Source organism: Penaeus monodon, chromosome 1 (assembly GCF_015228065.2).
Source record: "Penaeus monodon isolate SGIC_2016 chromosome 1, NSTDA_Pmon_1, whole genome shotgun sequence".
NCBI classification, from domain to species: Eukaryota; Metazoa; Arthropoda; class Malacostraca; order Decapoda; family Penaeidae; genus Penaeus; species Penaeus monodon.
In genome coordinates this window covers 38,680,028-38,695,467 of record NC_051386.1, presented here as the reverse complement: position 1 = coordinate 38,695,467, position 15,440 = coordinate 38,680,028, and the positions used below count along the sequence as shown (strand labels likewise).

The following is a 15,440-nucleotide window of genomic DNA, read 5'->3' as shown; positions in this document are numbered from 1 at the left end:
TGTTTTATATATATATATATATATATATATATATATATATATATATATATATATATATATATATATATATATATTATGCCATAACTGATGCAGTGTTGACATCATGTATTATGTTTATACTATCTATATATACATAATACTATATATCTAACATATCATACATATCATACTATACTATATATATATATATATATATATATATATATATATATATATATATATATATATATATATATATATATATATATATATAGGCAGTGCGGCAAATATATGCCTTTATATACCAATCAATTTTACCACTACAATATCAAATGAGGAATGTCCCATTAACATAATCTCACCATTTATTAACAAGTCAAACACCTTCCCAGAATCTTCATTAAATAACCTAGGAATGACAAAACATATAATAAAAATATTGATAATGATTGATAGATGGCAATGCTCAATGGTTTTCAGCTTACAAGCCCTTGTTAAAGTAGACTGTGTCGGGTACTTTTCCTCCACACTTGTTTTGCATAGCAGCATAAACTTGGGGTTCATATTTGGACAGTGTTGAAGTGCTGAGAGAGCTGAAAATATAAGTAAGAGTAAGAATAACAATTATAAGAATACAAATGAAAATGTAAAAAAAAACTGCAGCTGAAAAACATCACTGTAATTACCACATTATGTGAAAGCATGATGATAAAAGTTATCCTTTAGTAAAAGGATTATTCATTGCTCTTTAATATTATTTATTTACCTATTCATCATGATTTCTGCTGTTATTCAGGGGGTTTACTAAAAAAACATTGCCTTTCCTATAAATAAGTGCTAAACCAAATACATCTATTAACCTCTACAATCCAGATGACATGACCATCAAGTTATGAAAAAATCTGGGTTGTGGAATAGGTAACAAGAATATGCCATCATGGGAAATCTGGCAGTGGACTGGGGTGAAGCGAACTTCCTGTCGCGAGTATTTCAGCTGAAGGTTGGAGTGTAGGGTAAGACTCACCACGAGTTCACAAATGTCTTGGAGGGTGATTTAACTCATTTGGTATTTAGAAAGGGAATTTTTCATTATTTACTTCAATAAACAAATGTGGAATGTTGTGTCCTTCAGCCATGACTGGGAGCAATGACTTCTGGGAAGACACCATTTCCATGCTTAGCATCCTATTCCTGCCTGCTGTGACCATTGGCAAAGGCTGTATTGCAGAAAATTTAATATTGTGAAAAAAAAAAAGAGAGAGAAAAAAAAACACATAACAAAATGTTAATTATTGTTATAATTCTTGCACAAATTATGGACTACCTTGAGAGATGATATGGAGTCTATTACCATCTGGGTAAAGAAAATCAAATTCCAAATATGGACATTGGAAAATGACAATAAAAAAAAAAAAATTATTATGTATAAAAAGAGAAAACAACATTGCATTGCATGAGTGTTCGTATACGCCCAGCTTACAATCCACACAGCATCAGAGCGGAAGCTCACATACATCTAATGCCCATTTTGGGCTATGTGATTGCTATGAAGCACCCAGATCCAATGGGCTTAACTCACAATAACAGAAATTGTACAAACATATATTGTACTTCAGATTTTTTTTCTGTAAATTTAACCCATTACTGTTTGGAGAACAGAGTTCAAAAGTTAAATTTTCAACATAAATTTTTAGACACTTTATTTCTTAAGACACTTTAGTTAGCAGAACTTTTAATAAATTTTATAAATGTAGAAAAGGCATAAATGAGAATGAATACTTTTCAATAATATTAGTAATTATGACAAATTTAGATGAAAGTATGACTAACTGATAATTTTCTAGATTTGCTTTACCTTTCACAAAATTTGCTTTATGAACAATGACAGAGATGTCGAAAAGGAGGAGGGAAGGACGAAGGAGAGAGGACAGAGGGGAAAGGAAAGAGAGAGGAGAGAACAGAGGATAGAGAGAGGAGATAGGAGAGAGGACAGAGGACAGAGGGGAAAGGAAAGAGAGAGGAGAGAGAGAGAGAGAGAGAGAGAGAGAGAGAGGAGAGAGAGAGAGAGAAAGGAGAGAGAGAGAGAGAGAGAGAGAGAGAGAGAGAGAAGAGAGAGAGAGAGAGGAGAGAGAGAGAGGAGAGAGAGGAGAGAGAGAGGAGAGAGAGAGAAGAGAGGAGAGAGAGAGGAGAGAGAGAGGAGAAGAGAGAGAGAGAGAGAGAAGAGAGAGAGAGGAAAGAGAGAGAGAGGGAGAGAGAAGGAGAGAGAGAGAGAGAGGACAGAGGAGAGAGAGAGAGAGGACAGAGGAGAGAGAGAGAGAGGAGAGAGGAGAGGAGGAGAGAGGAGAGAGAGAGAGAGAGGAGAGAGAGAGGAGAGAGGAGAGAGGAGGAGAGGAGAGAGGAGAGAGGAGAGAGAGAGAGGAGAGAGAGAGGAAGAGAGAGAGAGAAGGGGATGAGAGGGGGAGAGAAAGAGAGAGAGAGAGAGAGAGAGAGAGAGGAGAGTGACGAGAGAGAGAGAGTGAGAGAGAGAGATGAGAGAGGAGAGAGGAGAGAGAGAGAGAGAGAGAGAGAGAGAAGAGAGAGAGAGAGAGAGAGAGAGAGAGAGAGAGAGAGAGAGAGAATGGATGAATGAATAAATGTGTGTGAAAAGGAGAGTGATGAAATGAATGAATGAGAGAGAAAGGCATATAAGGGAGAAAGACTGAATGGATAAAAAGAGAGAGATATGTTATGAAAGACTAGGGCACAGAAAGCTAAGTTACAAGAGAAATATTTTAAGGGCAAATGTTGTCAAACCTACTATTAACTGTTTTATTAGAAATGTCAAATGATATACTAAAAAGTGTTTAAACAAAAAACAAACATTTCTGGGCTCAGGCCATTAACCTTATAGTATTTTTGAAATATATCCAAACCAAGTTCTAATAACACATATAATATAGAAGAGGAATTTGCCTTTATAATAAAAGCCAAACTCTGCCCCCTGAAAAATTATAGTGTTAATTAGAATTTTATACTGTTCTGAATTGTATTTGTATTTCTGCACTTTGTATTGTACATGTGTACAATACAGCACATACATTTTTATACTTATACTGTATTTGTAAATTCTGGATGTATTTTCACTTTGAGATATACCTTTATGTATTTCCACATATTCCACTTTGTCAATATTTAATGTGGCTATCAGTAAGTATTTTTACACTCTGTACTGTATACATATATTGTATATAAAATTTTACACTTCATACTGAAGATCAATAATGTATATATAGTCAACAATATGTACACATTTTTGCACTTAGAAATATGTTTGCATACTATGTATTTCTGCAACTTTGCTGTCTTGATGACTAACCACTTCCAGAGCCTATATGTATAGAAAATTAATAAAACATGGATCACAGTAGTAAATATTGTAATTAATTGTTGATTTAGTATGCCTTCTATTCTTATCCACATCAAATAAACGATGAGGAAAAAAAGAAAGAAATGTATGCCACAATACATGAGACAGAGCAGCAAAATAAGGCCACTCACCACTTCTGATTGAAGAGCGAACATGCTGTGGGGGTCATGAAGGTGAGAATGAGTCCACAAGCCAGGGTCTGGAAGGGGGCATTGAGGCGGGGGTTCCTCCTCAGCCAGGCCTGCTTCTCCAGCCGTTCCATCACCACCGGCAGGATGGTCATTCCAGGGGCTGCCATGATTATACGGGATACCACTACCTGCGTGATGCCCTTCGCAGCTGCTAGCTGATTAATGGAATATAAGGGAAGTAAGGATAAAAGGGGGTAGAGGCAAGGCGGTGGAAGCATGAGAAGTTGAAATTGTGCTATTGTTTGATCAGCAAAACTAAGGCTCTTTTAAGGAGGGGGGATATGGTCTTCTTTATCTTGAACTATACCTGTTAGATGTTATAAATTAACTGGGGATAGTAATCATAAATTCTGTATCAATACATTACATGCTTTTAAGTTTATCCCATGAATCTCAGACCATTCAAAGAAGCTGGCAAAACAAAAAAACTTCTGAAGACAACTGTAACAAGACAAAGAGGACATTCACTACAGAACAGTATCTAAATTTCTTGTACCTTAGACTCTCCTAATTCGTTTCCTTTGTCATCGCAAACAGTAATTCCATTTTGTATTTCATTCTGCCTCATCAGTGGAATGTTAATGCAATTGGCAGCAGCTACAGCAGCAAAGGGCACAAATCTCTATGAAATACAGAACAGAAAAAAAGTACATTATGAATCACATTATGAATATAAAAGGAGTATTATCTCTTTTTTTTCAAATATATAAAAGATAATTCACTACAAAAAAATTGTATGGTTATGCGTTAAAAAAGTGCAGTTATGATATATCTCTATTTGGGCTTTATCTTTGGTTTTAGGAACTTATAGTTATGGGTATTACATCTAAAAACATTTAAAGGATAATAGTGCAAAATGTTCTCTTCTACTTCTGAAACAAAACTAACTAAATTACATCTAGAAAACTTATCCTCCAACTTTTTCACATCTTCAAAACCTAATTGACACCCCACAATAATGGTATACCTTTCACCTGTGGTCAAAATACTCTTGGAGAACAGAAGTCACTTTCTTCTGTGATACAGAATTTTTGATAGTCCAGAAAATATTGTCAATTGGATGCCCTTTTCTTCCTCTTGGTCCTTCATTCTCATGCCCCTTTTCCCCCCTCTTTCCCTCATTCTCATGCCTTTTTCTTCCTCTTGGTCCTCCATTCTCATGTTCTTTTCTTCCCTTTGGCTCCCTCATTTTATATCCTCTTCCACTCCTTGGTTCCTTCATTCTCATGCTCTTTTCTTCCTTTGGGCTCCTTCATTTTCATGTCCTTTTCTTCCACTTGGTTCCTTCATTTTCCTGTCCTTTTCTTCCCCTTGGTTCCCTCATTCTTATGTCCTTTTCTTCCCTTGCATTATGGAGCATTCAGGCTCAACAGACTCTCCAAAAGAGAGGGGCTAAATGACTTTCTGTCAGCTCCACTACTTCCTTTTATAACATAAGTGATTAACATATAAATTTTTTGGGGGGAATGCATTATTTTCATATCTTCCCTGCTGTCATACAAATCTTTTTCTCCATATCCTCTTCTCTTTACTTGGGCAAAGTAATCCAGTGAAGAACATGATGACATTCTTACACCTATACATGCAGAACTTCTCCATCAGAGAAAGCTTTGCACTTACATGTATAGAACATCTCCTTTGAATATTACACTGACCTTACTTACCACATACAGAAGTGGAGCTTGTATAAGAGCACATGCTGAGAGTTACTGCCTAATCTTAGTTCTGCTGGGTTAAGTTTTAAGAATTCAGCAAGCAGCTGAGTCCCTTTCCCATTACTCTGAAGATATTCATTCTCTTTGGTTCATTCTTCTTCAATCATAATCCCTTGCCCACCTGTTGCTCTCACATATATGCCTCTGAAGTGTCTGATGATGCAAGATTGGTAGATAGAGGTCTTTCTTTCATGGTCAACTTCTCATACTTGGTCCTTATACTGATTTAGACTTACTTCCTCATAGTACATGCAGATTTAACCTCCAATGAGTATCCCTCATATGATGGTGGCTTTGTGGTTCTGGTAGCTTGGTTTCACAATTCATAGTGTGTGTCTCTTTCCTGGCTTCAGCATCTGACATGTCTTACTATTGCAGTGAGGTTGGTTATTGCTTCTACTGTAAAAGTGATAGCTGAGCAACTCATGCAGTTGAGTCATCCTCCTCTTCTTAACCCATAACTGACGGGTAGCATTCATAGAGGCTGGGGCCTCGCTGCCGGGGGCTTATATCGTCGCCCTAGCATGCGCAACCACTCATGCCAAATACCAGCATCCCATACCGTTTCTTCATAATACTACGAAGATATGTTGTATTTTCAGTTTTCATTATTTTTTACAGTCTCTACTTGCCAAACTTCCTGATAAATCTAGACTGAAGGGTATTTTTGTTGTTATATAGACTCCATAGTTGATCATTATTCGGTCTATAGTCCGAGTAAAATAAGCAGTGTGCGGCATCATGGAGTTGAAATCGTCGGTTTGTTGCATTTTTTTTGTTTGTTGCATGGTAAAAATGAGAAAGTGTTAAAACCGACTTAATCACACCTTCACTGGCAAAAAAATAATCTTTTGCCGTGATTGTAACAAAAAAAAAAATCATGGCATGTCCATACATACTCTATGGCATGTGCGTACGTGCCCCCGGCAGATGGTCCCGCCATGCCATGGCATGTGCGTACATGCCACCCGTCGGCAATGGGTTAATTCACAAACGAAAAAAAAGATAATTAAGTCCAACATTATGAGGCACACTTCCTCCACTAAACACGAATGGATTTATGCCTTGATTATTACAGCTGTCCCTTTTTCATGTTCCATTTCCTTTTTGACATTAGTACACAATGCTCTTCTCTGTGGAGGCAAATAATGCTGGATGTTGTTGGTACATATGCAGTGTCTTGGCCATTTGTACATGTCCTTTCTGTGTCCCCTGGATATACACAAAAAAGATGTGTTTTGTCTCTACACTGTGTAACAATGCTGCAACTCATGGCAGGGTTGCCTGTTAGGTTCACAGGGAGATTGTGGTTCAGTTTGCTTTTCCATAGTCACTGAGGTCTATTCTTTGTTTTACTCTCTTTCTCATCCTCATTCAGTCATTCCTGACAATCATAAGTCACTCTATGTCAACTTAATACTAACTGTGCCTCTGTATTCTTTCTTTTGGTTCAGCTGAGCACTCAGTGATTAATAGTCTCAGAGATGAGATTATCCCTATATGTTCTTTAGTGGGATTTCCTTCTTTTCACCCCCTTCTAGTTATATCAAGCTTTTGCATGCCTTTGAGGCATAAAGAATGAGGACTTTGTGGGATGAAAACTTTTTCTGTCCATATAGGTTTTAGGATCTAACTTATTGTTTTGTGCTTCTACAAATAATGAAGGAGAGAGATTAGCAAGGCCCAAAGTAAGTGGATTGCATTGTTTTCCACAATTTTAGTAATATGCACTATACAGCTTTTCCTGCATGTTTAATTCTGATGGATAATGATCTGTTTAAGCCCATCACTAGGACTAAACAAACAAAGCATTGAAGAGTTTTGCTCCATCTTACTCCTCATTATATTTCTACAAAGAATCATATTCATGAAAATTGAAACATATCTTCTTTGAATATGTATTCTCTGCTTTTAGGGGGTCCATCCTGAGAAAAGCCTACCTTGCTCCACTCATTTGGTCATTAAAAAGAAAACAGTTGTAGATGTAAAGCTGATTTTTTTTTGTATGTTAGAGTATAAAATTGTGATTTGTCTCATATATAATGTAAATGGGGTATCCCCCTTTTTTGGGAGGAGTGCACCCCGAAAAAGTAAAAAAAAAAAAAAAAAAAAAAAAAAAAAAAAAAAAATAATAAAAATAATAATAAATAAATATTAATAATTAAAAAAAAAAAAAAAAAAAAAAAAAAAAGAAGACATTTCACTGGAACATTCCATTGGTTAAATTTACCCTTGAACTACCTAAAAAATATTTTTTGGGGCATGGTATGAGTTGCACACTCTGAACCACTTGTGGATGAAAGAATAAGGTATGGAGGCACTTGAAATTTATGAATCTGGGACAGTCCACAGGCTTATGAAATGAAGTACTGAAAACATGACCTTGAGATTTGGACACATTCCAAAGTTAGTTATTTCTATGATTTCTTTGTTAAATTTAATTAAATTATATATATATATATATATATATATATATATATATATATATATATATATATATATATATATATATATATATATATATAAATAACAACCCTCCCTGACCCGAACTTGAACCAGGTCACTCCGGGTATGAAACAGAGGCCAGTGCTAAACCAACCATGCCACAGAACCCACTAAAAGGAATGTGCAACTAGGAACTTACTAGCTCCATACACATTACCTACCTACTCATACTTAAGTAATGATAGCGAAGTTTTACGCTCACTCCCCGTGGGCACTCGGTGGAAATAAATTTAGCAATTCAAATCCTAAGACAGATGTACTGAGGTATATTTATGAAAGATGCTGCATTAATATTGATAAATAAACCTCAGTACATCTGACTTTGGATTTGAATTGCTAAATCAATTTCCACCGAGTGCCCACGGGGAGTGAGCGTAAAACTTCGCTATCATTACTCAAGTATGAGTAGATAGGTAATGTCTAAGGAGCTAGTGAGATCCTAGTTGCACACTCCTTTTAGTGGGTCGTGTGGCATGGTTGGTTTAGCGCTGGCTTCCGGTTTCATACCTGGAGTGATCTAGGTTCGAGTCCTGGTCAGGGAGGATTGTTATTTATCAGTATCAATGCAGCATTGCATTAATCCATCTTTCATAAATAAACCTCAGTACATCTATTATATATACTTATTTAAGCAAATGCTTAAGACCAATTTCAAAATTCCATGTAGTTTTTATTTTAGAGCAGGTATGATTGGGTACTATCATCTTCAACATAAAATAATCAATATTTAACTTATTTTTCCAAAGTTCAAATTTCCAACCATGAGGTGGCCTTCGTATTGAAGTGCTCGTTACAAAAGAAATAGCAAATTTCAAATCAAAACAAATTTGCTGCTGGAGAGTCTCCATGGAAAGCATATTTCATGTATAAATGTACACAAAACTCACATTTTTAAAGAAAAAAAAATCACAAAATATTTTTTATAAATCAATGTGATTTTCATATTTTCTGATATTGGTAAAAAAAATTTCTTTAGACATTCAAGAACTTGTATCTATGCGCAATGTCATCATCTGTTTGTCTGTTGGCGCTATACCTTTGCACCTCCCATAAAATAAACTGGATTTGGCTCAAACAGTCCTTTGGTAATTTCTTCAATCTTGTATATATAACATAGGCTAGCTAACTCAATTAGACCCTTTCACCCCCCCTCATTTGGGATGGTCCCCTTAAATAAATGAATAGACGGAGGTTGCCTACAAGGGTTTAGTAACATTTATTCTGTTTGATCAGAATAAAAAGGTTAAGGTGAACTTATATCTTTGTTATAAATGTACTATTTCCACTACAAGTTTACTGCCTACAATCCAAAAAGATACTTGGTTCAGAGGGTATTTTCTCCATAAAAGTTACCACTGTAAAAATGGCTACCATTACTGCATTGTTTCAACTGATACATAGTAAACCAACTACTGCAATTGATTTATGAAATTTTATACACATTGATCTGGCAAATTGTTTCCCCCAAAAAAAATTTATGTTTATATGAAAAAATAGTACTACTAATGATGATGATGATGATTCATGGTTAAATTGCAGTGACAGGTTTAGAACGAGCAGTGTTTAAAATTCAAGTTTTGTTGTGTTGAACATCACAGAGAGAAGCTGCCAATTCAAATGGTAAATTAGTACATCATACATGACATAGCTAATTTATGCCTATTCACTCCCATTTAGTGGTTGCTTAGTCTCCTGTATTATGAATATAATTATATGTACCTCTACTGTAAAAAGTGATACATTATGTTACAAAAAAGTGTTTTCCCCCCAGTTACAAAAATCTTGTACACAACCTTGTCAAACAGGTTTTGAGGGTTCCAACTTGCATGTAAACAAACATTCAAATACATACCATGAACCACCTTGGGTGTGAGTTAAAGCAAAACAGTGACTATGGTAAGACACTTGTGGTAGTAATTGTATGAAGGTTATAGGGGCAGTTTTTTCAAACACTTTCCTTACATACAGCAATCTATTTGCACTTGAAAAATAAATCAAACGTATCACACAAAAAAATAAATTAACAAAAAAAAAAATAATAAATAAAATAAAATAAAAATAAAGAGTATAGCATGGTACCTGCATTAATGTTGATGCTCTCTTCGCTAAGGAATTCTTTTTTGGCCCAAAGGGGGTAATGAGAGCTTCAAATGGTGGCTGATAAATATGCAACGGCCATCTGCTGCTCAGTCAGCTGGGATTTTGCATTGCGGTTAGTGTAGTTTTCCAAGGGTTGAAAGTGGGTTTTCCCACTTTCCAAAAAAACCCCCGCTGGGGTAGACCTAAGGGGTTTTTTTTAATAAAATTAGATATCCCTCAGCAATACCCCATCTATAATTTTAATTTTAAAAAATATTTTTATTATTTTTCAATAAAAATATTTTTTTAATCATATTCCCTTTTATACTACATTAATTTTATAATTTTTTTTTTTTTTTTTTTTTCTTTTTTTTTTATTATTTTTTATAATTTTTTAAAAGGTAGGGGTTTTGGGTTTTACCACCGCGGTCAAGCATGATACATGTAAAACTACATCCCCCCCCAAAAACCCCACCCCCCACACACATTAAAAAAATATTATATATATATAAATATATATATATATATATAAAATTTTATAATATATATATATATATAAAATATGATTTTAAAAAATATATATAAATTAAAATATTATATAATATTAAAATATATATAATATATATATATAAAAAAATATGTATTATATAAAAAAAATTTTTTGTGTTATATTTATTTATATTGTATAATTATATATATAAATAATATTTTTTAAAATAATTTTATATATAATGCATATATTAATATATATTTTATATAAATATATATATATATATAAATACATATATAACATAATAAAAAAATATCATATAGGTATTATATTTTATATATATATATATATATAATTTTATATAAAATTATGGTTTATATTTATATCAATTATTTTTTATAATATAAAATTTATTTAAAATATATTATTTAAAAATATTTTTTATATTATAATTTTTTATTTTTTAAAAATATAATTTTTTATATATTTTTATATATATTTTTATATATTAAAATTTTAAATACACCAAAATTTAATAAAATTAAATCAAAAATTCCTTAACTTTTTTGCCTTTTGGAAAGAAAAAAAATTCTGGAACCAAACAAAATTTTTTTAAAATTTTCACAAAACCACCCTTTTTAAAAAGGTTTAACCCTTCAAAAAATTTTTTTTCCCAAGTTTTAAATTGGGTTTTTTCCAATTATAAATTTTAAAAATATTAAAAAACCCAAAAAAATTCAAAAAACCCAAAAAAAACCACCCCAAAAGGGGCTTCAACCCCTTTTTTTTTAAAATGTAAAAAACAAAAAAAGGCCAAAAAACTGGTCACAAAAAAGGGAGATTCCCAACCCAAACCAGGGACCTGGAAACTCAAAAGCGGGCCCCCATAAAATTCTGCTTGTCCCCCAGTGTCTGGGGGAAAAAACCGACTCATATAAACGTTTGGCAAACCAGATCTGTTCCTCTGTGGTTCCTGGGGGTTCCTGGCCCAGCCTGAAGTCAAGCATGAGCATTAGTTTCCCGGGAAATTTTTTTAGGGAGGAGGAAAGGGAAAAAAAATATTTAAAAACCCCCCTGGGCTATTATGACAAAAATGCCCAAAAATTTTTTCCACAATTCCCTTTAAAAAATAATTGATTTTTCACTAAAACAAAGGGAAATTTTGGGGGAATTATAAAATTTTGAGCCAAAACGCAATATTTGATAATAGTAAACTACTTAAAGTATTCAGCAAAGTTATAATAACAGTATAGACCAATTCCAACAATAATACTACTATGTATTAATATATTAAAACTGAGATGAAAAGAGCAAAAACTAATAGTCCCCAAACTAAATCTTAACCTCCCCCCAGATTATAAATTTTCAAAACCCTTTTCCCAAACCCTTTTTTTTTCCGAAGAAAATTTGGCTTTATTTAATTCCTGGGCTTTTTTAAAACAAAAGGCCCCCCAACTTTTTGTGATTCCCCAAAAAGTGTTTTTTAGTCGGGGGCCCCCAAAAAAAGGGTGGTCCCTATTTTGCGGTTCCCCAAAAATTTATTCGCTGCCCGGTTTCCCCCCCCTTTTTTCTGTGTTAAAATAATACTATACATATAAAATTTTTAAAAATCTAAACAATAAATAAATAAATATTTTATTAAATTTTAAATATATATATATTTTATAAAAATTTTAAAAATATATACATACAAATATAAAAAGGAAAATTCTAACACCTAATTAAATATAAATTAAATTTTATATCATATACCCAAAGTAAATTCTTTATATACCTAATTAAGTATAAAATTTTTTGTGATTAAGCATATTTTTGTTTTAAAGTTTAGGGGTTTTATATATATAATATTTAATATAAATATAAAATTTTAAAATTTTATATATTTATTTAATATAAATAATAAAATATAGGTAAAAAATACAATTTCATATACATATCATTAATGGGGTTTTGTATATATGAATGGGATGTTTACATATTATTTTTATATGTATACCCTACTAAAAAACAATATGGGATATTAACTTGTAAAATTTGCAGGGATGAAAAATGTTCCCAAAAATCTATAAAAATATATCTTTTTTATTTTTACAAAAAAGGATATGAAATATATAACATTTTTAAAGTGTGTTTTTTAATTTAAAAAGTTTTTTTATTATTTACAAAAAAATGTTTGTATTATTATAAAAATTATTTATCTTAAAATTTTAAAAAATAATTAATATAAAGATAAAAAAATATATAATATATATATTATATATATAATATATATAAAAATATATTATATATATTTTAATATACAACCAAAACCAAAAACCCCAAAAAAAAAAAAAAAAAAAAAAAAACCCCCAAAAACCCCCAAAAAACCCCCCCCAAACCAAAACCCCCCCAACCCACACACAACCCCCCCACACACACCAAAACAAAAACACACAACCCACACACACAAAAACCCACAAAACCCCATAAAAAAAAAAAATATAGATATAAAAATGATAAAAAATAGATAGAATGTATATATCTATTTATTATAACAATATACATACATTATTTTTAATTATGTACAAAACATACATAAAAATAATGTTTCAAAATATAAAAATATAAACACATTATATACATACTTAAATTTTAATTAAAATTGTATACGGGATCTTGAATTATCAGTTTTAATATGTACATAATGTGCATTGGGGTTTAATTTAAAGTTTTTTAAAATTTTATATATTATATATTTTATTAAAATATTATATATAATTTTATATAAAATATATATATATATATTATTATATTTTTAATTAAAAAATTATAAAAAAAAAAAAATTTTATTATTATATTTTTATATATATATATTATATATATATATATATAAAAATTATAAAATTTTTAAAAATAAAATATATATATATTAAATTAAAAATTAAAAAATGGGCTTTTTTTTAAAAAAAGGGAAAAAACCCAAAAAAAATTTTTCCAAAAAAAATTTTTTTTTTTTTTTAAAAAAAACAAGATTTTTTTTTCCTTTTTTTTTTTTTTTTTTTTTTTTGAAAAAAAAAAAAAAGAAAAAAAAAAAAAAAAAATCCCCCCTTTCCCCCCCCAAAAAAGGGGGCCCCCAAGGGAAAACGGCCCCCTCTCTAATTCCTCCGCAGGTCTCGTCGAGCTGCCCAAACCTGATCTCCTAGGTCTTTTCCCCGGTCCTCCTCCCCCCAGGGGGGGTCTGCAAGGGGGAAAAAACCTGATGGGGGGGATGTCCCTAGGGGAAGGGGCTAGGGGGCCAAAAAGCCTGATTTTGGGGATCCCGGATTAAAGGGAAGTGAAGGTCCCCCTGCCAGTTTTACGGGGTAAACCCTGGTTGGACCCTGGGCCTGCCAACTGTACCCATGATCCGGCAAGGGACTTGTTACAAAGGTAAAGGCGAGAAATCCAAGACAATGGATAGCGTCCAAATTTCGCTTCCATAGACAAAAAAATGGCAAGTACAAGGGGCCCTTGGGAAAGCAGCTTTTTTTTCCTTCTCATGGTGACCCCCACTCTCCAAAAGCTTTTGGTTCGGGTCATTGGCCCCCTTTGCCAACCCAAACCGTCTCCCGACTTCCCGGTCTGACAACCCAGAGATTTTGGACTACGCTACCAAGGTATGGAAAAATTTTTTAAAATTTAACATCCTCACTGCAAGCATGGATCAAATTAACGGGTTTTTCCCCTACAGGGGCCCCCCAAAATCCGTCTTGGTCTTGGTCCCCGGGGCCCCCTAGGCCCAGGGGCCCTTGGGCCCGATTTTCAAATTCAAACAAGAGCCCCCCACGAGTGATTCCAAGGGCTCAGATAGGGTGGCAACATCGTCGGCAAAGTCAAAGGGCTGAACCTTAAAATTTCCTAGTTTTTGCTCCACCTGTTTTGGCTAGTACCTTTTGCCCTTACCAGTCCCCTACAAGGGGTTTTTAAAAGTGTTGGTTTTCAAGGCACAGACTTGCCTCACCCCTGAAAAACAGGAAAAGTTCAACATTCCCCCCCCACACTTTACAGCACTTTCAGTACCAAAAAAGACTTGCTATCAGCCAAAAAATCTGTTTCGGAATTTTCCCCCCGACCTCAGGAACCCCCATAGCGATTTCCCCATGCAAAGAGTCAAAAGCCTTCTTGAGGTTGTGTGGCTGCGAGCAACCCGACCAAACTCACGACAGCATTCCCAATTACTCTAAACGCTAGATAAAAATTCTATTTGGACTTTCCAGGAAATAAAAACCACTGCTCCCGGGCCTTTGAAAGCCTCATAGGTGGTTGGGGGATTTCCCTTTCAGAAGAAAGGGGCGGAACCTTGCCTGGTTTTGGGTGAGCGTTTTAAAGCCAAAGTATTTTTCTAAAAATCCCAATTTATCCCCTTTCCCCTTTAGGAAAAGGGAGGGCCACCCCCCCTCAGCAGGGCGGGGGGGAAAGGTACCAATAAAAAGGGGCAAATTGGGGCCAAGGGGCAGGCCTTTAGGGAGTTTTCCCGGGAGGGTATCCATATTTTTTCAGCCTTTTTCCCCCCTCTTCGCTTGGAAATCGCCAGCCTAACCTCGGGTTTGGGTAGGAGGGTTTCCCCGCTGTGGGTGGGGCCGCCCAGGCCTGCGGCCCTTGCTTTTCATCCCCCAAACTAAATGTTTGGGGGGTCCACCTGGTCAAAATGTTCAAAAAACTTACCCAACCCTTCACGAACCCCAACTGATTTTAAAATGGAAACCGTCCATCCGCTGATCACTGCGTCCCTCATGGGGGTGGCTTTTTGGGTTCGTTTTCCCCCCCAAGGGGGTTGGTAGGGAGGCGAAGGTCCCTTTTCCCAAAAAATGGCATCAACCTCCCCAAGATTCCCATGAATTTTTCCTTGTCCCCCTTTTTTCAGCGTGTTTCCAAGCCCTACGCCCCCATGGAACAAAGCAAAAATTATTTTTCATTCGGCCCAGCCTTTCGACCGCTTCAAATGCCTCTAATGTTCCCGGGGGATGGGAAACGCCTTGTCCTTGGGGGGTAAAGCCAATGGGCTCCAGCTGCTTCGAGTGTTACCGCTTGAAGAGCTCCCACAGAGCAAAATGGGT

General features: G+C 34.2%; 1 protein-coding gene across 1 annotated transcript; it reads right to left on the bottom strand.

Moving 5' to 3' along the window:
* Positions 1-231: 231 nt before the first annotated feature.
* On the bottom strand, positions 232-13,747 carry LOC119576710 (sideroflexin-2-like). Its single transcript, XM_037924359.1, is given in 8 exon segments — positions 232-572; positions 3,517-3,731; positions 4,073-4,198; positions 9,876-9,947; positions 9,949-10,078; positions 11,188-11,379; positions 11,773-11,880; positions 13,704-13,747. Coding segments are annotated over 8 exon segments (999 nt in total). The 3' UTR covers positions 232-460.
* Positions 13,748-15,440: the final 1,693 nt, after the last annotated feature.